The sequence below is a fragment of the Aquarana catesbeiana genome, linkage group LG06, assembly GCF_042186555.1.
Source record: "Aquarana catesbeiana isolate 2022-GZ linkage group LG06, ASM4218655v1, whole genome shotgun sequence".
Taxonomy (NCBI): Eukaryota; Metazoa; Chordata; class Amphibia; order Anura; family Ranidae; genus Aquarana; species Aquarana catesbeiana.
The window spans coordinates 229,994,214-230,022,183 of NC_133329.1; the positions used below are offsets into that span (position 1 = coordinate 229,994,214).

At 45.7% G+C, this 27,970-nt stretch overlaps 1 protein-coding gene across 1 annotated transcript in view; it reads left to right on the forward strand.

Annotated features, from left to right (window-relative positions):
- The window catches only part of GTF3C1 (general transcription factor IIIC subunit 1), a 395,149-nt gene extending 391,216 nt beyond the window's left edge, over positions 1-3,933 (forward strand). The window contains exon 37 of the mRNA XM_073633018.1: positions 3,580-3,933. Within this exon, the coding sequence (XP_073489119.1) occupies positions 3,580-3,789 (210 nt within the window). The 3' untranslated portion in view covers positions 3,790-3,933. The remainder of the gene's footprint in view (positions 1-3,579) is intronic.
- Positions 3,934-27,970: the final 24,037 nt, after the last annotated feature.

The window sequence follows — 27,970 nt, forward strand, 5'->3', positions numbered from 1 at the left end:
CCTGGGAGCTGTGTGTTTCCCAGGAGACAGCGCAGACTGACAGGAAGAGGCATAGACTCCCATGGGAGTCTATGCCGGAAGTGGGTGCAAATACCTGTCTTAGACAGGTATCTGCACCCCCCTCCCCCCTGAAAGGTGCCACATGTGACACCGGAGGGGGGGAGGGTTCTGAAAAGCGGAAGTTCCATTTTTGTGTGGAACTCGGCTTTAAGCGGACTGTTTCTCCTGCGCAAGGGGCATCCGCCTCTAGGCAGTGGCGACGGCCTCCGCCATCAGACTCTAGAGGAAAGCCTCAGGGTCAGGCCCAGGCACAAAAGAAGTCCTTGGGCTGGAAACCTACAAAACAGAATTCTAAAGCCTCATTATGAAGGGGTGCCCTCACTCGCCAGGGTGGGGGGGGGGGGACTTCTGCAGTTTTCAGAAGTCTGGCAAGAGGAAATTCAGGACAGATGGGTCATCTCCACTGTAACTCTAGGGTACAAGCCGGAATTTCGGGACTTTCCGCCGTCTCGTTTTCTGAGGTCAGACATTCCCAAAGATCCAGGGAAAAGGCAATCTTTGTTTTGGGCACTAGACCAATTAATGGCTCAGGGGGTGATCCTACAAATCCCCACAGAAGAGCAAGGTTTGGGGTTTTATTCAAACCTCTTTACGGTACCAAAACCGAATGGAGATGTCAGACCCATTCTAGATCTAAAAAAATCTAAATCAGTTTCTGAAGATCCGCTCTTTTCGCATGGAGTGGATCAGGTCACTGGTTTCTATCCTACAAGGAGGAGAACTTCTGGCATCTATAGGCATTAGGGATGCATATCTGCATGTCCCTATATTTCCCACTCACCAAAGTTTCTGCAGTTCGAAGTAGAACAGCAGCATTTTCAGTTTGTAGCCTTGCCCTTCAGGCTAGCTACAGAACCCCGGGTGTTTACAAAAGTTCTGGCCCCACCTCTAGCCAAGTTAAGGGCACATGGCATAACAGTCTTGGCGTACCTAGATGATCTATTGCTAATAGACCAGTCGGTGGCTCGTTTGGAGCAAAGCGTGTGCATCACAACCAGTTACCTGGAAAGTCTAAGTTGGATTCTCCAACCTAGAGAAGTCTTCCTTAAAACCGCTAAAAAGGCTGGAGTACTTGGGTCTGATCATAGACACAGCCCAGAAAAAGGTGTTCTTGCCTTAGGCAAAGATCTACGCCAGAAGAGAGCTGGTGCAGATGGTCAGGTCGAAAAGAGATCCCTCTATTCGCCTTTGCATGAGGTTGTTAGGAAAGATGGTGGCTTCATTCTAAGCGGTTCCCTATGCCCAGTTCCATTCGAGACTGTTGCAAAACAGTATCCCGATTGCTTGGAACAAAACGGTTAAAGCTTTAGACTTGCCCATGCGGCTGTCCCCAAGGGTGTCCCAGAGCCTCATTTGGTGGTTGGTAACCCGGAATCTGCTGAAAGGAAAATCCTTCAGATTCAGACAAGTTATCTGGAAGGTGGTAACGACAGATGCCAGTCTTTCAGGTTGGGGAGCAGTGCTAGAAAAGACATCTCGCAGCACAGAGGGAGGTGAACCATATACTAACTTGGGCAAAAAGGAATGTTCCGTGCCTATCAGCAGTTTTCATTCCGGGAGTAGAAAATTGTCAGGCGGACTTCTTGAGCCGCCAGCAGTTGCTCCCGGGGGAATGGTCCCTTCACCCTGACATTTTTTGGGCTGTTTGCCAAAGATGGGGGACTCCGGACGTAGATCTTCTGATATCCAGTTTCAACATGGAAGTTCTCACTGATTTATGCATTTCCCCCTATTCAGTTGCTGCCACGGCTTCTTTGCAGGATCAAGCTGGAAAGAAAGCCGGTAATTCTGGTAGCCCCAGCATGGCCCATAAGGTCCTGGTATGCGGAAATTGTAAAGATGGCGGTGGAGGATCCATGGTCCCTTCCACTACGGCCAGACCTACTCTCACAGTGGCCGATATTCCATCCTACCTTACAAACCCTAAATTTAACGGCTTGGCTATTGAAACCCACATTCTGAGGAAATGTGGGCTTTCCGCGTCAGTTATCTCTACCTTAATTAATGCAAGGAAGCAAGGCTTATGTTTCCTGGTGTGAGTTCAGGGGTTAGCACCCTCGGAAGTACAATAGGCAGAATTCTTGCCTTTCTACAAATAGGGGTAGAGATGAAGCTGGCCTTGAGTACTGTCAAGGGCCAAGTCTCGGCTTTATCGGTCTTATTTCAAAGACCGCTTGCTTCACATTCTTTGGTCCGGGTTTTTATGCAAGGGGGGATGTGGCTTAATCCGCCAGTCAGACCTCCTTTAAAGATAAAAGTATGAGTGCAGCGCTAGATAGGTACCACAAATAATGAAATTGTGTATAATAACAATAAGTGCAATTGTGCTAATCAAATACAAATAATGACAATAAGTGCAATTATGCTAATCAAATACAAGCGTCCATTGAGACAAATAAACCGTGCATAGATAAAACACAAAACTATGAAAAATTGTGAAAAGTGGTAGAAAAAATCGTTCGTGAATAGAGATATCCGGATGGTAAATATCCAATAGGAGACCCTGGATTTAAACTTTTTTCCACCAGTGCTACCCGCCACCTGAGAGTATAAAAGTGGAGGCTTACCAGAAAGCCTGTGACCGCCCTTATTCAGGGGGGTCAAAACAGGCTTAGTAGATCAATCAGGAAACACAGGACCACTGTTAGGATCTCTTTGGCTTCCCTCCAAGATATCCGGTTAGCATGAGTGAAAAGCACCTAAACAGCGCATTCCCAGGAGACCATCCCAGGGATCACAAAGATTTCGGAGGTCACAAAAAATATTCTCAGGAAGCCAGGACCATTAGGAAACACAGGGATCCCTAAGCATCTGCTTGGGGAACTAACATTGGGAACAGTAGCTGTTGCTCAGGCCTGTTGGCTGCGGTGTCCACTTGGTTCCTCAGGCTATGTCCGGTATGTCTCCTCTTCCGCCAAAGCGTTAGGCATCCCATAGGATCGCCTGATGCTTTGGCCAGTCAGGAAACAGGTCTCACTGACCTGCCTGCTGATTGGCAGCAAGGAACGATAGTGTGAAAATAGCGAAAATTCATTTGCTATGCCACACAACAGGGTGGGATCGGGACGCAGTGCTCTGCGCCCCAAGCCCACCATATTTTGAAGCCTATTAGAGCCTCTGGCTCCTGTGCTTCAAAATACACACCCCCCCACCTATCCCCATCATAGTATTTCATGTGTCCGGCGTCCTGAAAGGGGCTGGGCACATGAATAGGGAGGGCAGCGGAGGTGTCGGGGAGGGGGCGGCGCCCGTGCGCACACAATGCACGGGCCTCCACTGATTGTAGGGGTACTTTTATTTATTTTTTTTTCCCCAGAGTTCAGCTTAAAGGGGGCAGTGTCTTGTGTAATGCAAAGATGGTAAAGAGTAGTTTAATAACAATATTTACTGAATTGCAGATTTGTGCTAATTTGGGTTTAGATATACAACTATTACTACATTGCAATCTATATTCTCGTAACAGTTTTAAAAATCTTATACCTATATATAGTGTTATTTCCTACTGTTTGTTTTTTTCAGGTTCTGGAACAAATTGGTTGTATAAAGAAGTGTTACATGGAAAAATGTTTCAAAGCTACTCTGTGCTCCCAGTGTAAAATTCCTCAAGTATCCAATACCTCCAGACTGTCTGAGAATGTAATAGTGTTTTATGAACCTACTATTGACTGCACCCTGAGACTTGGTGGAATCTTTCCCTCGGAAGACAATTGGAATAAATGGGTTTTATAAATATATGTGTATATTGGATGTATGTCTACAATTAATTTAATACATTTACTTATTTTTAAAAATATATTTACCCTTAAATATTTTGTTTTTGTGACTATTTCTTTGAGTTCTTCCATTTTTTATAGTAAAGTGTTTTGTTACATGCTTTCGTGTCTTTATTTTTAGAGTAGTAAGCAATATGGACAGGTGCCTAAATGGGGTGAATAGTAGATTGACTTTTGTGGGTGCAGCATCTAAAACTCTGCTGGATTTTTCAGTGTTGCCCCTTATGTTATCCTTGTAGTAGGAAACAAAATCGCCAGACTAATCTTTTATTCTCTTTACATTGAGGGGCACCAGAAGCCTTGAACCTTCCGGTTATACCATCAACAGAAGGATTGAGTGTTGGCAAAAAAAAAAAAAATGTAGGCCAGTCTAGGATAACTTTTCCTACTACCTGTATGCCCCATTTGTTTCTTAGAGATCATTCACATGTGTGTTGATTATGAAGAACGAAGCAATGCTCATTAACGCTCCTAGGGCATTTATGATGTGTTTGACGTGTTTTCGTTGTGTATACAAAGCGTTGAAAACGCTTCAAGAATTCTCCATAAATCCTATGGAAGCATTGCTTCTCTGGTAGAACATGCTTAACCCCTTCCCGCCGACCGTACGCAGATATGCGTACTCGGCTTTCCGGGGTTATACCGGGATGATGCCAGCAGCTGCAGGCATCATCCCGGTACCGCTGTTTAGAGCGGGCGATCGGCTACCCGAGTATAACAACCGATGCGGCTAAAAGCCGCTCGGCTGTTATACCGGAGGAGCGGGAGGGGACATCCCCCCCCCCCTCCCGCCGCTCTTACCGGGCCTCCCGTGCGATCAGGAGGCCCGGTGTCCAATCGTGTGCCTTCGGCGGCTGGGGACGGGCTGGAACAAAGCTGTGGGCGGCTTCGTTCCAGCCTTCTCGTAAACGCGGAAGCGACGTCATGACGTCACTTCCCGTTTACTCGGCTGCTAATGGCGCCGGTTTTTAAAAAATATACAGTATTCAGAATCGCCGTTTTCGGCGATCTGAATACTTTGAAGTGCAAAGGAGGGATCTTTTAGACCCCCGATCCCTCCATAAAGAGTACCTGTCACCACCTATTACTGTCACAAGGGATGTTTACATTCCTTGTGACAGCAATAAAAGTAAAAAAAAAAAAAATTTTTTTTAAACACAATTTATAAAGTAAAAAAAAAAATAAAAAAAAATTTTTTTTTTAAAGTGCCCCTGTCCCCGCAAGCTCGCGCAGTGAAGAAAACACATACGGAAGTCGCGCCCGCATATGTAAACGGTGTTCAAATCACACGTGAGGTATCGCCGCGACCGTCAGAGCGAGAGCAATAATTCTAGCCCTAGACCTCCTCTGTAACTCTAACCTGGTAACCGGAAAATTTTTTTAAAGTATCGCCTATGGAAATTCATAGGTACCGTAGTTTGTCGCCATTCCACGAGTGCGTGCAATTATAAAGGGTGACATGTTTGGTATCTATTTACTCGGCGTAACATCATCTTTCACATTATACAAAAAAATTGGGGTAACTTTACTGTTTGGATTTTTTAAAATTCATGAAAGTGTCCCTTTTCCAAAAATTTGTGTTTAACCACTTACCAACCGGCCCATAGCCGAATGACAGCTGCAGGGCGGTTGGATAACTCTGGGTGGACGTACTATGACGTCCTCCCAGAATTCCCCTCTCGCGCGCCCCCTGGGGCGCGCACCCGAACACATCCGTGACCGCCGGGTCCTCCGGACCCGGCGCATCACGGATCCCGGTAAATGGCCGCTGATCACATTTGACGGCGCGATCACATGTAAACAGACCGGCGTCATCTGATGACGCCGGTTCCTCTCCTCCCCCTCTCCTCCCCGCCTGTGTACCGATCGGTACACAGTGAGCGGGGAGGGGGATGGATGGATGTCTGCAGCGCTGTGGGCTGTATGTGTAGTGCCCACAGCGCTGCACAGAGACATCCAGGCATCCATCCATCCATGCTCAGCCATCCCCACTACACTGCAATGCTGAGCAATACTCTGCAACACCCCCACAATACTCTGCAATACCCCCACAATACTCTGCAATGCTGTGCAATACTCTGCAACACCCCCACAATACTCTGCAACACCCCCACAATACTCTGCAACACCCCCACAATACTCTGCAATGCTGTGCAATACTCTGCAATACCCCCACAATACTCTGCAATGCTGTGCAGTACTCTGCAATACCCCCACAATACTCTGCAATACCCCCACAATACTCTGCAATACCCCCACAATACTCTGCAATACCCCCGCCATACTCTGCAATGCCCCCACAATACTCTGCAATGCTGTGCAATACTCTGCAATTCCCCCGCAATACTCTGCAATGCCCCCGCCATACTCTGCAATGCCCCCGCCATACCCTGCCATGCCCCCGCCATACCCTGCCATGCCCCCGCCATACTCCGCAATACCCCGCCATACTCCGCAATACCCCGCCATACTCCGCAATACCCCGCCATACTCCGCAATACCCCGCCATACCCCGCCATACTCTGCCATACTCTGCCATACCCTGCAATACTCCGCAATACCCCGCCATACTCCGCCATACTCCGCCATACTCCACCATACTCCGCCATACCCCGCCATACTCCGCAATACCCCGCCATACTCCGCAATACCCCGCCATACTCCGCAATACCCCGCCATACCGAGCCATGCTCAGCTGTACTCAGCCTCTGTATGTGGCCAAGCTGTGGAAGTCTCACACATGGGGTATCGCCGTACTAATGCGTTTTAACCACTTCCCGCCCACCGGCCGTCATACAACGTCCTTGACTTTGTGCGGAGATATCTGAATGATGGTTGCAGCTACAGGCATCATTCAGATATCGGCTTTTTCAGCCGGCGATTCCCTACACCATGAGAACGATCATAGCAGCTGTTCCACTGCTTGATCGTTCTTTCGGGAGGCGAGAGGGGATGTCCCCCCCTCCCGCGCTTCTACCGACTCACCGCTACGATCGAAGCCAGGATCGTTTTTTTTTTTTTTTTTTTTTTATTTCAGGCTTCCCAGCCTAGAGGTGAGATGTGGGGTCTTATTGACCCCATATCTCACTGTAAAGAGGACCTGTCATGCCATATTCCTATTACAAGGATGTTTATATTCCTTGTAATAGGAATAAAAGTGGTCAAAAATTTTTTTTTTTGGAAAAAAGCATCAAACTAAAATAAATAAAGTAAAATGAACAATAAAAAAAAATAAAAAAATTTTAAAGCGCCCCTGTCCCTGCGTGCTCGCATGCAGAAGCGAACGCATACGTAAGTCCCGCCCACATATGAAAACCGTGTTCAAACCACACATGTGAGGTATCGCTGCGATCGGTAGAGCGAGAGTAATAATTTTAGCCCTAGACCTCCTCTGTAACTCAAAACATGTAACCAGTAAAAAATTTTAAAGCGTCGCCTATGGGGATTTTTGAGTAGCAAAGTTTGGCGCCATTCCACAAGCGCGTGCAATTTTGAAAGGTGACATGTTGGGTATCTATTTACTCAGTATAACTTCATCTTTCACATTATGCAAAAACATTAGGCTAACTTTACTGTTTTGGTTTTTGTAAAGCACAAAACAGTTTTTTTTCCAAAAAAAAACGCGTTAAAAAAATTGCTGCGCAAATACCGTGCGAGATAAAAAGTTGCAACGACCGCCATTGTATTCTCTAGGGTCTTTGCTAAAAAAACATATATAATGTTTTGGGGTTCTATGTAATTTTCTAGCAAATAAATGATGATTTTTACATGTAGGAGAGAAATGTCAGAATTGGCCTGGGAGCTACAGAACGCCTGAAGGTGCTCCCCTGCATGTTGGGCCTCTGTATGTGGCCACGCTGTGTAAAAGTCTCACACATGTGGTATCGCCGTACTCGGGAGTAATAGCAGAATGTGTTTTGGGGTGTAATTTGTGGTATGCATATGTGGTGTGTGAGAAATAACCTGCTAATATGACAATTTTGTGGGAAAAAAAAAAAGTAAAAAAAAAAACCTTGATTTTGCAAAGAATTGTGGGAAAAAATGACAACTTCAAAAATCTCACCATGCATCTTTCTAAATACCTTGGAATGTCTTCTTTCCAAAAAGGTATCATTTGGGGGGTATTTGTACTTTTCTGGAATGTTAGGGTCTCAAGAAATTAGATAGGCCGTCAGTACTTCAGGTGTGATCAATTTTCAGATATTCGCACCATAGCTTTTGGACTCTATAACTTTCACAAAGACCAAATAATATCCACCGATTTGGGTTAATTTTACCAAAGATATGTAGCGGTATAAATTTTGGCCAAAATATATGAAGAAAAATTACTAATTTGCAAAATATTATAACAGAAATGAAGAAAAATGCATTTTTTTACAGATTTTTCGGTCTTTTTTCTTTTACGGCGCAAAAAATAAAGAACCCAGCGGTGATTAAATACCACCAAAAGAAAGCTCCATTTGTGTGAAAAAAAAGGACAAAAATTTCATATAGATACAGTGTTGCATGGCTGAGTAATTGTCATTCAAAATGTGAGAGCACCAAAAGCTGAAAATTGGTCTGGTTAGGAAGGGGGTTTAAGTGCCCAGTTGTCAAGTGGTTAAAACACCGCTGCACAAATACCGTGTGATAAAAAATATTGCAACAATCTTCATTTTATTCTCTAGATTCTTTGCTAAAAAAAATATATATATATAATGTTTGGGAACTCGAAGTAATTTTCTAGCAAAAAATACGGATTTTAACTTGTAAACACCAAATTTCAAAAATAGGCTTAGTCATGAAAGGGATAGGAGGAAATGATCTAAGGATATATCTAGGATATATTACAATAATTAAGAAAATGAAAAACGTTAGCCATGTAATCATACTCACTCTTGCTCTCCTGTTCCCTGGATGACCTTTTTTCCCAGTGTAAGGGTACTACCCATATACACACAGGTGCACTTCCTTCTAACGTCATATAAATAAATAACTGTGAAAAGTGACCACAATACACTTATTGTGAATAAACATTAAATAGAAATATACAAACATGTGGAGCAATTAAACTACTCAAGCCATAATATAATATATATATATGCAAACAAATGCATGTCGCATAACACATGAAAAAGATGCATGTCAGTGACCACAATACACTTAATGCAAATGAGTATTAAATATCTATAGAAAAATGTGAAACAAAAATACTCAAACCATATTATACATATATAGATACAAACAAATGTATGTCACACAAGGCATGAAAAAAAATTCCAAAGAGGTAGATCCAGACTTTAAGACCAAGTGAGCACGAGGGAGTGCAAATCCAAGCTTCAGGACACAGTGAGCAGAAAGTATTTCTCACAATAGTTCCTCCACCACACAAACACTCTGCCTCTTGCCAAAAGATGTTGATCTCTAGTTATGAAGAGCAAAAAGCTCTCGATGTGTGGCCTTTAAGAGCCTCTCCTGTGAGCCAATGTGGTCCTCTGCTGTTCCAATCAACCAAACACTCTGGGATTATTGGATCACAGAACTATGCATATAGCCTCAAAGGAGCCAACATAGCGTAAAACTGCCACACAGGTTTATTTCAGCAAAGCACAGTCAAACACAGGAAAATGAGTACAGAGCAGCACTCAGACCTGCTCGACATGTTTCGCTGTCAGCAAATGTTCTCAAGGGAAATGGAGCAAAGATAATACCCGCTTGGTAACATGTTGCCAGATCTGTCTTTGGTTTTTTTGTTTTTTTTGTTTTTTTTTTGGAATGTATCACAATAGCTCAGGATACATGGGTTGTTAAGTTTTATAACCACTTGCCCCCAGAAAGTTTTACCCCCTTCTTGACCAGAGCATTTTTTGCCTTTCAGCACCGTGCTACTTTAACGGCCAATTGTGCGGTCATGCAACGCTGTATGCAAATGAAATTTATATCATTATTTCTCTTTTGTTCATTGACGGACACAGCACTTTAATCCTGACCTTAGGTTATACCGCCACCTTTAGGAGAGGACTAGGCAGAACACAAAAAAACAAGCACAGGACCGCCCTGGGGCGGTCCTACTGGCTATATCCCCTCACCTCAGTTTTTTTTCTGCCTAGTCTAGGAGAAGGACCTGGCTCCCTGTGGGAACCAGTGGTCTTTGAAATTGTTTTGCTGTTTTTGTTTTTTCTTCCTGTGATCTACAATCAACAGCTGGGCTGGGTGACAGGCTGGATAATATAGATCCTGGTAGTCTCCCCAGCCTGGCCATCGGGCGCATGCAGACTTTAGCTCCAGCGGTGGGTCGGCCGCGACAGGCCCCATTCTGGTCCGGGGCGGCCGGTGAGCTACATGCTCCGGGGCACACATATGACCTGGCTACTGCTTCATTTTTTTTAACTTCATTTGCTGCCATGCAGGGGGAATGGTCGCCGCGGGAACTGCGGCCATTTTCCTGTAGCCGTGTCCATTTTCTTGGAGCACGGCAGACATTTTCCCATGGTTTTCGGGCGCTTTTGTGTGAGGCGGCCATTTTCTTGTAGCCAGGGGGGGGCGGTTTCTGTTAGTTCTCTAGTGCTGGGCGGCTGTTTAAGCCAGGAACTGCACGTAAACTGACACAGAACACCTTGTGTTTTGGACACCGGCAGAGGGGAGAACGGACCGCAGCACAGCACAACGCCTTGGTCAGGGTGGTGAGTCCTGCGGGGGGCCCCTCAGTCTGTGGCAGCTAGGAGGGTAGGCATTTTTTGTCTCTTGCCTTAGGTCTTGGATGACAGGCGAGATTGGGTCAGACATGGCGTCGAATGCTGGCGCTTCTTCCCCAGACACCCCTGTGATAGCAACCGGTTCCCCTGCACCTGTGGTGCCCATGGATGCTGTCGGCGGTCCTGGAATCATTTGTTTCCAGGGCGCAAGGTGGGTAAAAAACGCCCCCTCCCCCCCCGTCTTCCAGGGAAAGCTCTGATTCATACTCGGGCCCTGATGTAGCAGGCGGCCCCTGTTCTGACGCTTCAAAGGTTGCGGACCATGACCCTTCAGACAGTGAGGAGGAATCCTCCGCGTCCGTTTCAGCGCAAGAAAAAGCACTAGTGGGAGCACTTATCACAGTGGGATACCCACGGCGGGATACCTTTAAAGAAAGAGGATATGGCTGGGTCATCTGCAGATGTGTTGGTCCCTTTTGGGTCCCACAAGCCGGTCCACACTGCTAAGGTGTTTCCCTACCTAACTTATTTTGATAAGTTTATTTACAAGGAGTGGGAATGCCCGCAGCATGTCTTTTCAGTCCCGAGGCGAATGGCGGTACATTACCCCTTTGAGGAGAGTTTTCTGAAAAAATGGACATCTCCTCCGGTCATTGACCCTCCAGTATCTAGGTTAAATAAGGTGACCACGATTCCGGTGGAAGGCTCCCCCTCTTTCAAGGACCCTGCCGAAAGAAGGGCCGAGGCGGTTGCCCGGTCCATGTTTACGGTGGGGGGGTCAGAGCTTCAGCCGGTGTTGGCCACAGCTCTGGTGTCACAAACACTTACTAAATGGGCTAAGTTTTTGCACCGTGAGTTGGGGAAGGAGCAGGTTTCCCCAGTCTGTGTGGAACTGGCACGGCCTTAAGTATATTTGCGATGCGGCCCTGGATACAGCCCCTTTGCTTTCTAGAACCTCGGTATCAGCAGTAGTGCTGCGTCGGCTGATTTGGCTCAAGTGTTGGTCTGCGGACCAGACATCTAAGAAAGCGTTGGCGGAGTTGCCCTTCCAAGGTGGGAGGCGGTTTGGCGCCTTGCTGGATGACATTATTAAAAATGTTACTGGGGGAAAGAGTACTTTGCTCCCACAGCCCAGAAAGGGTAAGGAGCCACGCCATAGGCAGGGGCCCTCTTTTTCCGCTCAAGCGGATTTTTTCGTCCGCCCGTGCTGGCGGGTAAGCGTTACCAGTCCGACAAGGTGCCCGCTGAGGGACAAAAGTGTCCCTGGTATCGCAAGCTGAACAAGCCTGTGAACAAATCAGCTTCCACATGAAGGTTGGCCCCCGCCCGAATCTTGGGTGGATGGTCGCCTTTGGGAGTTTGCAGACCGGTGGACTTCTCTTCTTTCCAACCAGTGGGTCTGTGAGCTGGTTTTGTCAGGCTGCAAGATAGTTTCTTTCTTGTCTGCCAGACAGGTTTTTTCCCTCCAACTTTTATCTCCTTCCGGCTCGTCGAGAGGCCCTGTTTGGGGCAGTACAGGACTTGCTACTGCGTGGGGTGATAGTGCCTGTACCGACATCAGAAAGATTTCAGGGACTCTACTCCAATCTGTTTGTAATCCAGAAGAAGGAAGGGGTCCATCCGGTCCTGGATCTCAAGGCCCTCAATTGTTTTGTGGAGGTTCAGGATGGAATCGGTTCGTTCCGTGGTGACTGCACTTCATCAGGGTATTTCTTGGCATCTTTGCACATCAAGGACGCATACTTGCATGTCCCCATATGCGTCAGACACCAGAGGTTCCTGCAATTTGCAGTCGGGGACGAGCACTACCACATTGTAGCTCTTCCCTTTGGCTTAGCGTCGGCACCAAGGGTCTTCACCAAGGTGCTGGCTCCGATTCTGGTGTTGCTGAGACAACGAGGGATCGCGATCGTGGGTTACCTGGATGACCTCCTGAGAGCAGCTTCTGCCTCAGAACTAAGGGAGGATGTGGCGATCACTATGCAGACTCTTCAGGAGTTTGGTTGGGTGTTAAATCTCCAGAAGCCGGTGTTGCTGCTTTCCCAGCGCCTGGAGTACTTGGGGTTGATTCTCTCCAAATGAGACAAGTCTCTGACATCCCTGGATTGTCAAATCTGGGTGAGCCAGCTAGCCAGCGCTTCGCTTCTTTGGTGGCTGAGGTCCCTGGCCCTTTGGTCCGGGAAATCGGTCCTTCCTCTTCATTGGACGGTGATCACAACGGACTCCAGCCTAACCAGCTGGGGTGGAATTTGGGGCATCCAGTCGGCCCAGAATCGCTGGACACAGGAGGAATCCCACCTGCCGATCAATGTGCTGGAGCTGCGGGCGATCAGGCAGGAGCCTCTCCACATGGTCGCAGAGGCTGCAGGGTCATTTGGTTAGGATCCAGTCAGACAATGCCACGGCGGTGGCGTATGTCAATAATCAGAGAGGGACAAGGAGCTCAGAGGCGGCGCTGGCGGTCTCCCACATCCTACAGTGGCAGAGCAGCGTGTGCCGGCTCTGTCAGCCATGTACATTCCAGGCATAGGAAACAGACAGGCGGACTACCTCAGTTGTCAGTTGCTGGACCAGGGGGAATGGTCACTGCATCCGGAAGTGTTTCGGCTCATTTGGGGCATGCCGGATGTGGATCTCCTGGCCTCTCGGCTAAATCGGAAGGTGCAGAGGTCTGTGGCCAGGTCAAAGGATCCCTGGGCGGACACGTCAGAAGCGTTGGTCGCCCTATGGGGGCATTATCGGCTAATTTATGCCTCTCCCCCTCTCAGGCTCCTCCCTCGTCTGCTGCGCAGAGTGGAGGCCGAGGGGATTCCCGTGATTCTGATTGCCCCAGACTGGCCTTGACGTCCTTGGTACGCCGTCATAGTACTAATGGTGGCTGATGTTCCTTGGCGCCTGCCAGTGCAGGAGGATGTTCTGTCTCAGGGTCCGATTCTCCACCCTGCTTTACCGTCGCTGGCTTTAACGGCATGGCTGTTGAAAGCTAAGTGCTGAGGGACCGAGGGCTGTCGGCTTCAGTAATTTCCACTATGCTAAGGGCGCAAAAGTCTTCCTGGAAGATTTATCATCGTACCTGGAAGGCCTACATCTCCCTGTGTGAGGAGGTGGGGTGGCGTCCGCGTTCATATTCGGTTTCCAGGACCCTGCTGTTTTTGCAGCGAGGAGTGGATCAGAAGCTTGCATTAAGCACCATTAAGGGACAGATATCAGCTTTGGCTGTCTTTTTTCAGCGACCCTTAGCGACTCACTCATTGGTGCATACGTTTGTTCAGGGGGTTCGGCATGTGGCTCCTCCGGTATGCCCGCTGGGCTGCCTTGCTGGCTAATTAAGTTATAGCTATTTATATAGAATGTGTAGTTTATCACTGCCATCTAGTGGCCAAAGTCTGTAGCAGCTTTATCTTTAGTTATGTAAATTTCTCAGATAGGAAGTGACCTTTGGTTTAGGAAGTTCTTCAACAATTTTAGATTTATTCATTCTACATGGATGCAGTATGTCTGTTTCTCTCTCAAGGGGCTTGAGACATCATCACCTGTAAGTGCCTTTCTGTTGTGTCATCTATGCTAGATTAGTTATTCTATGTGTACTGATATCTTGTTATTGTATTGCAGTTTCACAAAACTAAAAATAAAAGAAGTAAAATAAAGTTGGATTACTTCGGTAGACAAATCAAGCATTGGGCTTCCGTTTACTGGAGTCTCTGACAAGTGTTTAGCTGTCCGTTTAGAACCACACATAGTTAGTGTTTTGAGAGCTGAACAGTGAAAAGGTGTAGCGCAACAAGCCTGGAGATATTAGGCTCTGCACAGACAGAATGAGTCTAAGATCAGGAAGACAGTATAAGGCTGAAGGTCAGCTACCCGGGACACATCAAGGCAGGGAGAGCATGCCAAGTGTCCAGCAAGACGATACACGCTCACACTCGTCTTAATAAACAAGGTGCAGTCAGATTTGATCAGCAAGTGCCCTTTTAGTCAGAGCTCACGCCAAAGCAGAGGCAGCTCGTGTTCAGCTAGAATTTGCTGAGAAAGAGGCTGCCATTATGAAGGAAAGAGCAGAGAAAGAGAAAATCGGAACAGAAAGCAAAGTTGCATATACTTCAGCGTCAGTGTGCTGCTGCAGCAGAGGCCGCAGCTTATGCTGATATGGAGCAGTCTGGAAGTGGGTCTATCCATGAAGGCCCAGATGTGCCTGAGAAACCCCATTCCTCAGTAGAACGTACAAAGGAGTATGTCCAAGAACTTTTAAACAGCAATGCAACAAAACAGTTTCCCAATCCGGAGTCAGCTGAATTTAAAGCAGAACCCCTAAGTGTACAAAAACAAACGCATGAAGCCAGCAATGCCAGAACATTTGAAGATAAACCATTAGAGACATATAGGAACAGGCCAAGTGAATCCTTACTACAGCAACCCATACACCAGAGTGCACAAGATGTCACTAAATATCTTATCCGTAAAGAGATGGTTAATTCAGACTTTCTCAAGTTCGATGACTCCCCCGAGAATTACTGGGCATGGAAGTCTTTTCTGAATGCAGTCAAAGACTAATGCCCCGTACACGCGGTCAGATTTTCCGGCGGAAAATGTGCGATCGGAGCGTGTTGTCGGAAATTCCGACCGTGTGTGGGCTCCATCGGACTTTTTCCATCGGATTTTCCGACACAAAGTTTGAGAGCAGGCTATAAAATTTTCCAACAACAAAATCCGATTCCGGCCGTGTGTGGACAATTCCGACGCACAAAGTGCCACGCATGCTCAGAAGAAATTCCGAGACGGAACAGCTCGGTCTGGTAAAATTAGCGTTCGGAATGGGTAGAGCACTTTCGTCAGGCTGCAATCTTTAAAATTGTTTAATACAGCGCACTCTCTTCTTCTTTATAATGCAGGAAGAACGAAGTAGTTTTGCTGCTGATATTCACACAGAGTTCTCACAAACTTCTTTCCTTCTTATTTATCGCGATTCCCTCAATATATTATGATTTGTCACATCTGACCAAAAATCTATATCTTTTTTTTTTTGTTGTTTTTTTTTTTTTTTGGTTTGTATTTTTTTCAAGGCTGATCTTGTTTTTTATTTTGTTTTTAGTTATTTAACATCCAGAGTATTTTTGTGTGTGTTTTGTGTGTCAAGTTACCACAACACCATTATTATCTTATATTATTTAATCTCAAGGAGATTACTTGGTGTTGGTGTCTCTTGTTAATTTCACATTGTATTTTGAAATGTACCTGCATCCTCACAAACAAACTGTCCTTTTTGAAGGAAAACACACACATAGGCGAGTCTAATTGAAACCAAAAAACCTTTATTAAGGGCTCACAACCAAACAAAGAGGGAGGCAACGCTGAAGAAACAGCAGAAATTGGTGAAGCCTTTGACCCCCATTTGCACACATCAATTATTTGACAGCAAAATTGGTGGCCTGAGGAGTCCATTTATAAGGGAGTGCAGTCTGGTCCAGAAGTCCCAGAGATCCTGAAAGCAACAGATGACATCTGTGTCCCCAGGCTGTGGTCATACAAGAGACTGCATCTTTTGTCAGACCAGACTGAACCCAGGTCATCACTCTCTGGTCTTCCTTCCACGCTGTGGCTGTGGTGGTGGAGTTGTGGCAGGAGGAGGAGGAAGTTCCAACTCACTCAGGTGGGTATTGGTTGTGATTTCGCCCCTCACCCCCTTAATTAAGACTTTATAAAGAAGGACCTCACACAGCTGGCGTTGGCCCTCCTGCATGCCCTGCAGTTTGGTGGTAGCCATGCAGGCAAAGGCCTCTACAGGAGTGGGGGTGGCTCTGAGGGACGCAGAAGCCTCCTGAATGAGCCTGAGAGCTGAATCCTGCACATGACTCGCCTTCCTGGGTCCTTTGTTTGGAAGGCGGAGGGGAGGGATCTGCGATTCTGTCAGGCTCCTACTGGTCCCAGGCTTCTCCTGGCTGCCACTTAGCCCCGCCTCCTCCTGGCTGCCACATTCCACAGCCTCCTCCTGTGTGCCACATTCCAGAGCCTCGTCCTGGCTGAGGTCTTCCTGTGTATGAAAAAGGGACATAGTTTTAGTTTTTACTTCATCAATCACACACAATTTTCATCTCATGACTGTTGCAAATTGAATGTTAACAAATATAAAAGATTATCATTCTGAGCCCAGCATTTTTCATTCTTGTCCCAATTATTTTTGCCCACTACTGTCTATTGATATGTAAATGCCTTTTATTAAATCAGCAATTAGTGATCAATAATAACCGCTTCAGCCCCGGAAGATATTACCCCCTTCCTGACCAGAGCATTTTTTGCGATTCGGCACTTTTATGTCCCCAGGCTGTGGTACTATGAGAGACTGCGATTTCTGTCAGACCAGACTGGAGTCAGGGAACAGAACGCACTGAAGAAAAGCAAGGCCTGTAAAGAGCGACCTGAAAAACAGTAACAAACGAACAAGAACACAATGACAAGAGTCACGCGTAACTCGCTGCACACAATGAAGAGCAGATACAAACCCACAAGCACAAACTGAACAGCAGAAAACGATCTGAAAACCACGAGTCTGAAAAAGCGCGAATCGTCTCTCACCAAACTTTTACTAACATGAGATTAGCAAAGGGTGCCGCGCTTGGTTCTGAACTGGCCTTTTCTAGTCTCCTCATATGTGGTGTACGTCACCGCGTTCTTGGCGATCGGAAATTCCGACAACTTTGTGCGACCGTATGTATGCAAAACAAGTTTGAGCCAACATCCGTCGGAAAAAAATCCATGGATTTTGTTGTCGGAATGTCCGATCAATGTCCAATCGTGTGTACGGGGCATTAGAATTACCAGCAGCCGAGATGCTAGACCTGATGATAAAATGGCTTGGGACTGAGTCAGCAGAGCATGCAAGAAGGATGCGCAGGATTTAATATGGCCTGGCAAAGGCTAGAGGAAAGATATGGATCTTCTACATATTTTTGGTTAAAAAAAATCGCAATAAGCGTTTATTGATTGGTTTGCGCAAAAGATATAGCGTTTACTAAATAGGGGATAGTTTTATGGCATTTTTATTAATATTTTTTTTTTTTAACTAGTAATGGCGGCGATCAGCGATTTTTATTGTGACTGCGACGTTATGGCGGACATGTCGGACATTTTTGGGACCATTGTCATGTATACAGCGATCAGTGCGATTAAAAATGCACTGATTACTGTGTAAATGACACTGGCAGTGAAGGGGTTAACCACTAGGGGGAGGGGTAAGTGTGTCCTAGGGGAGTGATTCTAACTGTCAGGGGGATGGGCTGTGTGTGTCATTACTCTGATCACAGCTCCCGATGACAGGGAGCTGTGATCAGTGACACTTGTCACTAGGCAGAACGGGGGGATGCTGTTTACATCAGCATCTCCCCGTTCGTCCTCTCTGTGAGGCGATCGCAGGTACCCCCACAGTGATCAAGTCCGCAGGGCCCGCAACCCAACTCACGGAGCTCCCGGCCGGCGTGCACGCAATGGCATGGCGGGGAATTCAAATGGACGTACAGGTACATTCTGCCGATGTGCATCGGCATGCGCCAGTCGGGAACCTTATAACATCTAGTAAACATAATTTCTTTATTGACCAGAAATCTGTAGAAGAATGCTATACCTGGCTCAAGCTGGGCTCCTCCACTTCTTCCTGGCTGGAAGTCCCAGGTTGGACATCGGAAGCCTCAGCTGGGGTGGAAGGAAGGGTTGAGAGGGATTCCTTGACTCCAGTCTGGTCTGACAGAAATCGCAGTCTCTCATATTACCACAGCCTGGGGACATAAATGTCATCTGCTCCTGCTCCGGATCTCTGGGAATCACTTAGATAAGTGCTCCTCAGGCCACCAATTTTGGCTTTTAAATAGGGGGTGGTTGCTGTGGGGACCACCGGCTTCACCAACTCCAGCAGTTTCTCCAGCGCTGTCTGCCTCTTTTGTTTATTATTATAATGTGGATGTTTCACCTGCCACAGACAGGGCAGCTCCCTGTACTTGTCTATGAACAGGGGGAGGAAGTTGTGGTCATTGAAGCCATCCATTTTATCTGCAAGACACAACACGAGACAAACCCTAAGGTCAGGCAAAACTCTCCTAATCTTGTTACAATATAGGCCTCAATCTAGAAGCAGTATAGGCCCAAGTTTAGATTTTACCTTCGTTATCATGATCGGCGCCTCCGATACTCCTTCCTCCGCTCACAGATTGTACGTACTACGCACGCGTGTTAGGCTTTGTACACACTGCGCATGCGTGAAACTCCGCCCACCCCTGACGTTCTTTCTATTCTATTCCCCGCCCCTTCTCGTTCGGCGCAGTGGGGGAAAAGCACATGGCGGAGACACAGCAGGTGCGTGCTAATTACAGCAACGAGGAGGAGGGGGAGGAAAGCCCGGAGCCTGAAACATCACGATCCAGAAGGAGACGATTTAAGGCCTCAAATATGTCCTTTGGGGAGATGTTGGAGGTGGTGGACATCCTGAAGAGGGCCGACTCTGACGGGAAAAGTATGGACCTTACCCCAACCCCAATGTCAGAAAGGCCAAGATCATGGCGAAAGTGGTCAAGATTCTGCACCGGAATTTTGGGGTACGACGATCGAAAGATCAGCTCAGGAAACGGTGGTCGGACCTCAAATTAAGAGAGCACGAGTAGTACAGAAAGATCCGGAGAGTGCTGCAAAAAAGTAAGTAGTTGTCCTGTGTTCCTATTCTTTATGTTTATTACGTTCCTGCTGCTCCATGTGCTTTTCTTAACTGTTATCCAGTTTAAAATGGCAACTTTCATGTTCACGGGCAAATTATTCGTTCGTATAAAACATTGTTTGTTCAGCCTAGAAAACACCATTGTTTTGGCCATATGCATTTGCCCACATTTTTTATGGCCTACTTGTCTGAAAATAATTTGGTTGTGTAGATGGGTTTTATAACTAGAATGAAATGAAAACTAGATTCTGTGTAAGGAGAGGACACTCAGCAGTTTTCACATCTGGACTCTGGAGCACTAGTGTGGGACACAAGAACACCCTTTTTATTAGGGGGCCCACACAGGTGCTCCAGTGTATACTATAGGGGTGTCTCCATCTGTGAAGCTTGTACAAAACAGGTAAAGTATTGAAGCTTGACAAAGGACAATAAAAAATCTACATCTTGGAACTCTGCCAAAATAGACAATTGTACCCCACTTCCAAGCAATGTTTCATATTCCTATTTCTGCCATCAAATATCTGTGCTAAGTATACCTATTTTTTTTTTTACATAGGGAAGAAAAGACTCGGAGGACACCCCTCATCCGAGGAGACCACAGACCCCCCACCTCTGGAAGAACGGGAAATCCACCCAAGCAGAGCAGGAGGAGGAAATTGGCACCACAACAGGTGAGTGTCTGCAACCACAGGCTCAGGTAAGAGATGGATGCCGGCATATTTATAATACATGGTGTGTTTTTGTTTCTATCTTTTTAGGTGATCGTGATGTTGTGGATCCAGGGCATTTCACCTCAGAAAGTGCACAGATCCTGTTCGGGGAGATCATGGGGTGTAATAGGGACTTGGAAAACATCCTGAAAAACATCAATGATGTTCAACAAAAAATGAAGAACATCATTGATGTTTTAGGGAGAGTTTAAAACCCCTCCAAATCCCTTGAGTTTTTTGTGTGCTAAAAATTTTTACCATTTATTGATATATTTGCGAAAAGCCAAATTTTGAAGATGCACACAGTGTGTCAACATGTGCTATCTGCCATCACGGGAGATCAATGGACGCGTTTTGGGGGTGCAACCCCTTCCTCAATAATAAAGTAGCTGTGAGGCAGGGGTTGCACCCACAAAACACGTCCCTTGATCCCCCATGATGGCATTCAGCAATTTGTGTGCATCTTCAAAATTTGGCTTTTCCTGGGGTGACTTCACCCCATCTGAACGCAATATCAAACACAGTTTGTAAATACTCATGTCTGATATTGCCTTCAAGTTCTACCAAATGTGAACTTTGTAAGTTCAAGATTTGTGTCTTTATTGTTGGTTTTAAACATGCCTGTTTTATCTTAAATGGACATTTCTACTTTTTCTAATGTGACCCCAAAAATTGTTATACAACAAACATGTTGGTTTGTTTTAAAAACCTTTTCTAAATGCACATGTGATTGTGCTGGTATTAAAAAGATTGTTAAGTACGAATGTGTGGATTATTGTCTCTACGCTCCAACACTTTTGTGGTGCTCTAATTGGTGTTTTCTGTGACAATGGGTCTTATTTCCTAAGGGCAAATCCACTTTGCACTACAAGTGCAGTTTCAAGTGCACTTGTAGTGCAAAGTGTCTTTGCCTTTAGTAAATAACACCCAACAGTGCTTTGTAAGGTTACACCATCATGCCATTTTCAGGACTCACCACATTTCTGTCAGAGTCAGCTAAAAGAAAAACAAGCAGTAAATGTCACCAAAGATTTGAGTAGTTATTTTTTTTTATTATTTGAAAAAGGTTTCAGACATTGTCTGGCATATTGATAGCCCCCCTACCCACAAAGTATTCAAGGTATCTTAGCCGGACATCATGGGCACTCGGGGGGGCAAGCCAGGACGGCCAATTTCAAGCGCCGTCAGGGTTGTTTCATTTAGAGTTCCGGCCTCAGGCCCAACTGAGCCAGCATAGTTGGCAGAATGTTGCCGTAAAAAGTTATGTAGAACACAGCACGCCAGGATAATATGATTCAGTTTATACTCCGCCATGTGTATGGGTGTGAGAAATAGGCGGAACCGGCTGGCCATGATTCCGAACGTGTTCTCCACCACTCTTCTGGCTCTGGCCAGCCAGTAATTAAAAACCCTCTGGTCCGGGGTGAGGGTCCTCATCGGCAATGGCCGCATAAGATGGTCCCCCAGCGCAAACGCGTCATCTGCAACGAAGACGAATGGGAGTCCTTCCACATTGTCTTCTGGAGGTGGCAAGTCCAAGCTGCCATTCTGGAGACGCCTGTAGAACTCCGTCTGGGCGATGACTCCACCATCGGACATCCGGCCATTCTTCCCCACGTCCACATACAGGAACTCGTAAGTAGCCGACACCACCGCCAACATCACAATACTATTGAACCCCTTGTAATTATAATAGTATGACCCCGAGTTGGGTGGTGGGACGATGTGGACATGTTGCCCATCAATTGCCTCTCAGTTAGGAAAGTCCCACTGCTGGGCAAAGTGGGAGGCCACAGTCTGCCATTCCTGTGCCGTGGAAGGGAACTGTGGAGTCAAACAACAACAAAAAATGAGTCATTTTGCACATAAACAGGGAAAGCAGATTAGACACAAACATTCTTGGCCAACATCAAGATAACATTTATTTGAGGGAGTTTTTAAAGACCAAAGTATAAGGTACACCTATCAGATCCCCCCCCCCCCCATGGGCCATTTTTAACATTTTATTGGGGGGGGCTCTTGGACAGGTAACCCTCTCCACTTCATTGAGAGATGAATGCCTAAATAATGGGTATTACTTTAGCCATCCCCTCCTTAGTTACACTATTGGCAGCCCACTGGACAGACAGGTAAGAAGTGTCATAATACAAAGATATAAATACACATTGTACACATTTGAGCATATTTGGAAATTCTACTATTACCTATCAAGATAATAATAGTATACAAAAACTTTAAACAGTACCATTTGAAAGTATACAGGCAGGCCTTTGCACTACATGCTTTGGGGAATTCATCCATAAATCTGACCACTAAAGACATGGGTATAGTGTTTGGCAAAGTCACCAGATAGATGATTGAGGAAAGATAGAGACTTGGTATCAGCTGACTTAGCAGTTGGGGGGAGGGAGGGTTTCAAATAATTTGGGGACCCCCCAAAAAAAGCCTCGGGCACTCTGCCTGAATTTAAAGCACAAATCACATTTTAAAGCATTTTAGGGGGTGTTTGGGGTAAAGCACTTCTATGGAGCTGATAAAATAGATTGTTAAGTGAATACACAAGGTGAATATAGGGCCAGGAGATCATGCTGGGGAGGTAAGTGAAGGCAAATATGTATGAAGGAGTAAAAAAAAAAAATTACATAAAAATCCAGGATGCATGAGGACAAAGGGGACATTCACAGCATATTCCAAGCATGGTAATTAGGGAACGAGGAAAGAAATACAATACATTATCAAACATTAAATACAATAAAATGTGATATTAAAGGATAAATCTTACCTTAATATACTCCTTCTGCAGGACCTGAATGATGGCAGAACAGGTCTTTGAGATAATGATCCCCAGAGCCTGGGGGGAGATGCCTGTTGAGAACTTGAAGTCCTGCAGGCTTTTCCCCGTCGCCAAGTACCGCAGGGTGGCGACTAGCCTCTGCTCCGGAGTGATGGCTTGCCGCATGCAGGTATCCTGCCTGCTGATATAGGGGGTCAGCAAAGCCAACAAACTGTGAAATACGGGGGCCGTCATCCTGAGAAAGTTCCTGAAATCATCAGGATTATTCTCACGGAGCAAAGGCATATGACAGAACTGGTCACGCTGGAGCAACCAATTCTTGGTCCATGAACTCCTCCCCACCCTGTTCATGGACTGTACTTGTGTCCAAGGTAAGGACCCCAACACCAAGCCCCGCACAGCACGGACTCTACGAGGAGTACGTATACGCAACATGGCTAGAAAACGGTCGGCTGCTCAGAACCAAGTAACAGAACGCACTGAAGAACAGCAAGGCCTGTAAAGAGCGACCTGAAAAACAGTAACGAACGAACAAGAACACAATGACAAGAGTCACGCGTAACTCGCTGCACGCAATGAAGAGCAGATACAAACCCACAAGCACAAACTGAAAAGCAGAAAAAGCACGAATCGTCTCTCACCAAACTTTTACTAACACGAGATTAGCAAAAGGAGCCCAAAGGGTGCCGCGCTTGGTTCTGAACTGGCCTTTTCTAGTCTCGTCATATGTGGTGTACGTCACCGTGTTCTTGGCGATCGGAAATTCCGACAACTTTGTGCGACCGTGTGTACGCAAAACAAGTTTGAGCCAACATCCGTCGGAAAAAATCCATGGATTTTGTTGTCGGAATGTCCGATCAATGTCTGATCAATGTCCAATCGTGTGTACGGAGCATTAGAATTACCAGCAGCGGAGATGCTAGACCTGATGATAAAATGGCTTGAGTCAGCAGAGCATGCAAGAAGGATGCGCAGGATACACATATTTAACCCTTCAGCAGGATTTGATATGGCCTGGCAAAGGCTAGAGGAAAGATATGGATCACCAGAAGCAATTGAAGGTGCTCTAATGAAAAGACTGGAGTCTTTCCCTAAGCTAAACAGCAGAGACAATTTCAAACTGCAAGAGCTGGGTGATATTCTTTGGGAAGTCCAGGGTGCCAAAGAAGAAGGCTATTTAAGAGGACTTGCACATTTAGATACCACTAGCGGTACTAAGCCTATAGTGGAGAAACTACCTCACAACCTACAAGAAAAATGGTTGAGTGTTGGAGCCAAATACAAAGAAGCTCATGATGTCCCTTTTCCCCCATTCTTTGTGTTTTCTAGGTTTGTGCAGCAGCAAGCTAAGATCAGGTGTGATCCCAGCTTTTCCTTCATCACCAACAGTCAACTGCCGAAAGCAGAAAAGCCACCTAGAGCCTTCCATAGGACTTCAGTGATCGCCCATAAGACAACTGTACCCTCTGAGGACCCAGACTGTCTAAGCAGCTACAAGGTAAACACCTTTGAAGACCCTGACAGACTTTGCCCACTTCATAAAAAGCCCCACCCCCTAAACAAGTGCAAAGGGTTCAAAAGTAAACCTGTCAAGGAAAGGATAGCCTTTCTTAGACAAAATGGCATCTGCTTCAAGTGTTGTGGATCCACTAAACATGTAGCCAAAGACTGCAAAATACAAGCGGATTGCTCAGAATGTGGCAGTAATAGACACATCACAGCTTTACACCCTGATACTTTGCACCAACCATTAGAGGTCACAGAAGCCCCGGAAGGTGGGGACAGGGAGCAAAAAGATAATTCATCTACCCTAGTGATGTCCAAATGCACGGAAATCTGTGGTGACAGTATAACTCCACGTTCATGTTCCAAGATCTGCCTAGCAACAGTGTACCCCACAGGGGAAAAGCAAAAAGCAGTTAAGATGTATGTGGCTCTGGATGAACAGAGTAGCAGGTCACTGGCAAGGTCAGACTTTTTTGATGCTTTCAACATTACATCGAGTGCAGTTCCATACACCCTAAAGACATGTGCAGGAGTGATTGAAACTTCAGGAAGAAGAGCTACCGACTTTACTATCGAGTCTCTTGACAAGACAGTCCATCTCTCACTTCCCACCTTGATAGAGTGTGATATGTTACCAGACGATAAAGTAGAGATAACTTCACCAGAAGTGGCCCTTCATCATCCTCATCTCAATTCGATATCACTCATTATTCCAGCTATCCAGAAAGATGCCTCTATTCTTCTACTTCTTGGAAGAGACATTCTACAGGTACATAAGGTACGCCAACAAATTAATGGGCCCTTAAAAGCCCCCTATGCTCAAAGACTTGACCTAGGGTGGGTTATAGTAGGAGAAGTTTGTCTAGGAGCAACACATCGGCCTGACAGCGTCAACACTTCAAAGACATCTGTGCTAGTGAATGGGCGCATGTCCCTTCTTAGTCCATGTCAGAACAGCTTTGTCGTCAAAGAAACCCTAAAACCATACTGTGACTCTCCTAATTACAATAGGGACATTAGTAGTAGCATGAAGACTGACACTTTAGGGAACTCAGTGTTCCAGAGAACAAAAGATGATGACAAACAAGCAATGTCCATAGATGATCAAGCCTTTCTCAATATCATGGATAAAGAGACTTTCCAAGATGAAAACAATAATTGGGTAGCTCCTTTACCTTTTCACACACCCAGGTGTTATTTACCTAGTAACACATAGCAAGCCATGAAGCACCTGAACGCACTACATAAAACTTTGCAAAGAAAACCTAAAGTGAGAAAAGACTTTACAGAATTCATCAAAAGGATGCTTGACAACAATCATGCTGAAGTAGCACCATCACTGGACGAAGGTAAAGAACACTGGTATCTGCCAATGTTTGGCGTTTACCATCCACACAAGCCAGAACAAATAAGAGTTGTGTTCGATTCCAGTGCTCAACATGAAGGTGTTTCATTAAATGATGTTCTGCTGAGTGGCCCAGATCTAAACACACTTCTGGGTGTCCTCTTACGCTTCAGGAAAGAGCCTATTGCCTTCACAGGGGATGTGCAACAGATGTTTTATTGTTTTCTAGTGAGAGAGGACCATCGTGATTACCTGCATTTTCTGTGGTACAAGGATAACGACACAGATAAAGAGGTGACAGAGCATAGAATGAGGGTGCATGTTTTTGGTAATAGCCCTTCTCCTGCTGTTGCCATATACTGCATGCGAAAAGCTGCCCAGAAAGGTGCAGAACATTATGGTCAAGATGCCAAACACCTTGTGATGAGACATTTCTATGTAGACGATGGACTTGCTTCAGCTAGCACACCTGAAGGGGCAAATAACATTCTTAACAAAGCAAAACAAATGCTGTCAGAGTCTAATCTGCGACTACATAAGATAGCCTCTAACAGCAAACAAGTCATGGAAGCTTTCACCGCAGAAGACAGAGCTAAGAATCTCAAAGACCTTTGCCTGGGAACAGACACCCTTCCTTTACAGAAGAGTTTAGGCCTAAGCTGGTATATAGAGAAAGACTGTTTTGTTTTTCAGGTTTCTTCAGTAGAAAAGCCATTCACGAGAAGAGGAATTCTATCCACTGTGAACAGTCTCTACGATCCTCTCGGGTTTGTAGCACCTGTCACCATAAAAGGTAAGGCCTTAGTTCGTGAACTGTCAAGTGGAGAAAGTGAGTGGGATGCCTTGCTTCCACAAGAGAGACTCCATGAGTGGGTCCAATGGACAGAGTCTTTACGAGCCTTACAATGTTTACAAATACCCAGATGTTATGTTCCTGTTTCATTGTCACAAGCCTGCAAAAGAGAACTGTACATTTTTTCAGATGCATCTGTTACAGCAATAGGTGCAGTTGCTTACTTGAAGGTAAACAATGCAGGAAATGTCTGTCATGTTGGATTTGTTATGGGAAAATCCAAACTGAGTCCTAGGCCGGCACATACAATTTCACGCCTAGAGTTATGTGCAGCTGTACTAGCTGTTGAACTGTATGAGCTAGTGAGAGACCAGCATCTAGGACCTAAGCATAGATGCTGTGAAATTCTTTACAGACAGTAAAACAGTCTTAGGTTACATATGTAACACTACCAAGAGATTCTTCTTATAGGTTTCCAATTGGGTGAATAGGATCAGAGCAATGGTTCTATGTGCCCTCAGAACAAAACCCTGCAGATTATGCTACCAGGCCTACATAGATGGCTTGTCTTCAGAACTCTATATGGTTCTCAGGCCCGCATTTTCTGTATCAGACAGTTGTAGATAATCCTGATAACACGATTGTTTACTCTTTAGTGGAACCCGAAGCTGATCCTGAAATTAGGTCAGAAGTAGTAAGCTTCAGTACTAAAGCTGTTGACACTAGACTGCAGTTACATTGCTTTGAAAGATTTTCCAACTGGAGGAGACTAAGCAGGGTCATAGCAAGACTAATTCTTTTTGCGAAAAGCTTCCAGAAGAAAACCAATGGTGATCGACCCGGAAGCTGGAGAGTTTTCCATGAAAGAGTCAGTTTACAAGAACTTTCACAAGCCAAGACAGTCATTTCTTCTGTACAACACACATATTTCAGGCAAGAATATGACTGTATTGAACTACAAAAGACGCTTCCAAAACATAGCCGTCTTACAAAACTCAGTCCCTTTATAGATCAAGATGGACTATTGAGAGTAGGTGGCCGTTTATACTTTGCCACGCTGTCAGATGAGGAGAAGCAACCTGTCATCATTCCTCATGATCACCACATTGCTACTTTGATTGTAAGACATTATCACAATCAAATAGTTCACCAAGGGCGCCACATAACAGAAGGTGCAATCCGAGCTGCAGGTTTATGGATTCTTGGTGGAAAACGTCTAGTGTCTGCAATCATTCACAAATGTGTCATGTGCCGTAAGCTCAGAGGGAGATTGGAAAGCCAAAAGATAGAGTCAATCCTGAGCTTCCATTCACTAGTGTGGGTGTTGATGTGTTTGGTCCCTGGGCAGTTGTAACACGCCGAACTAGAGGAGGTAGCGCTGACAACAAGCATTGGGCTGTTCTTTTCACATGCCTTTCTACAAGAGCAGTGCATATAGAATTGATTGAGTCCATGTCAGCTTCCAGTTTCATCAACGCCCTAAGAAGACTATTTTCTGTTCGTGGTCCGGCTAAGTTAATTCGCTCGGATAGAGGTACTAATTTTGTAGGAGCATGCAAGGAACTGCATATATGTTCAAATGATGTAGAACTTCTAGACTATCTTGAAGGCAAAGGATGC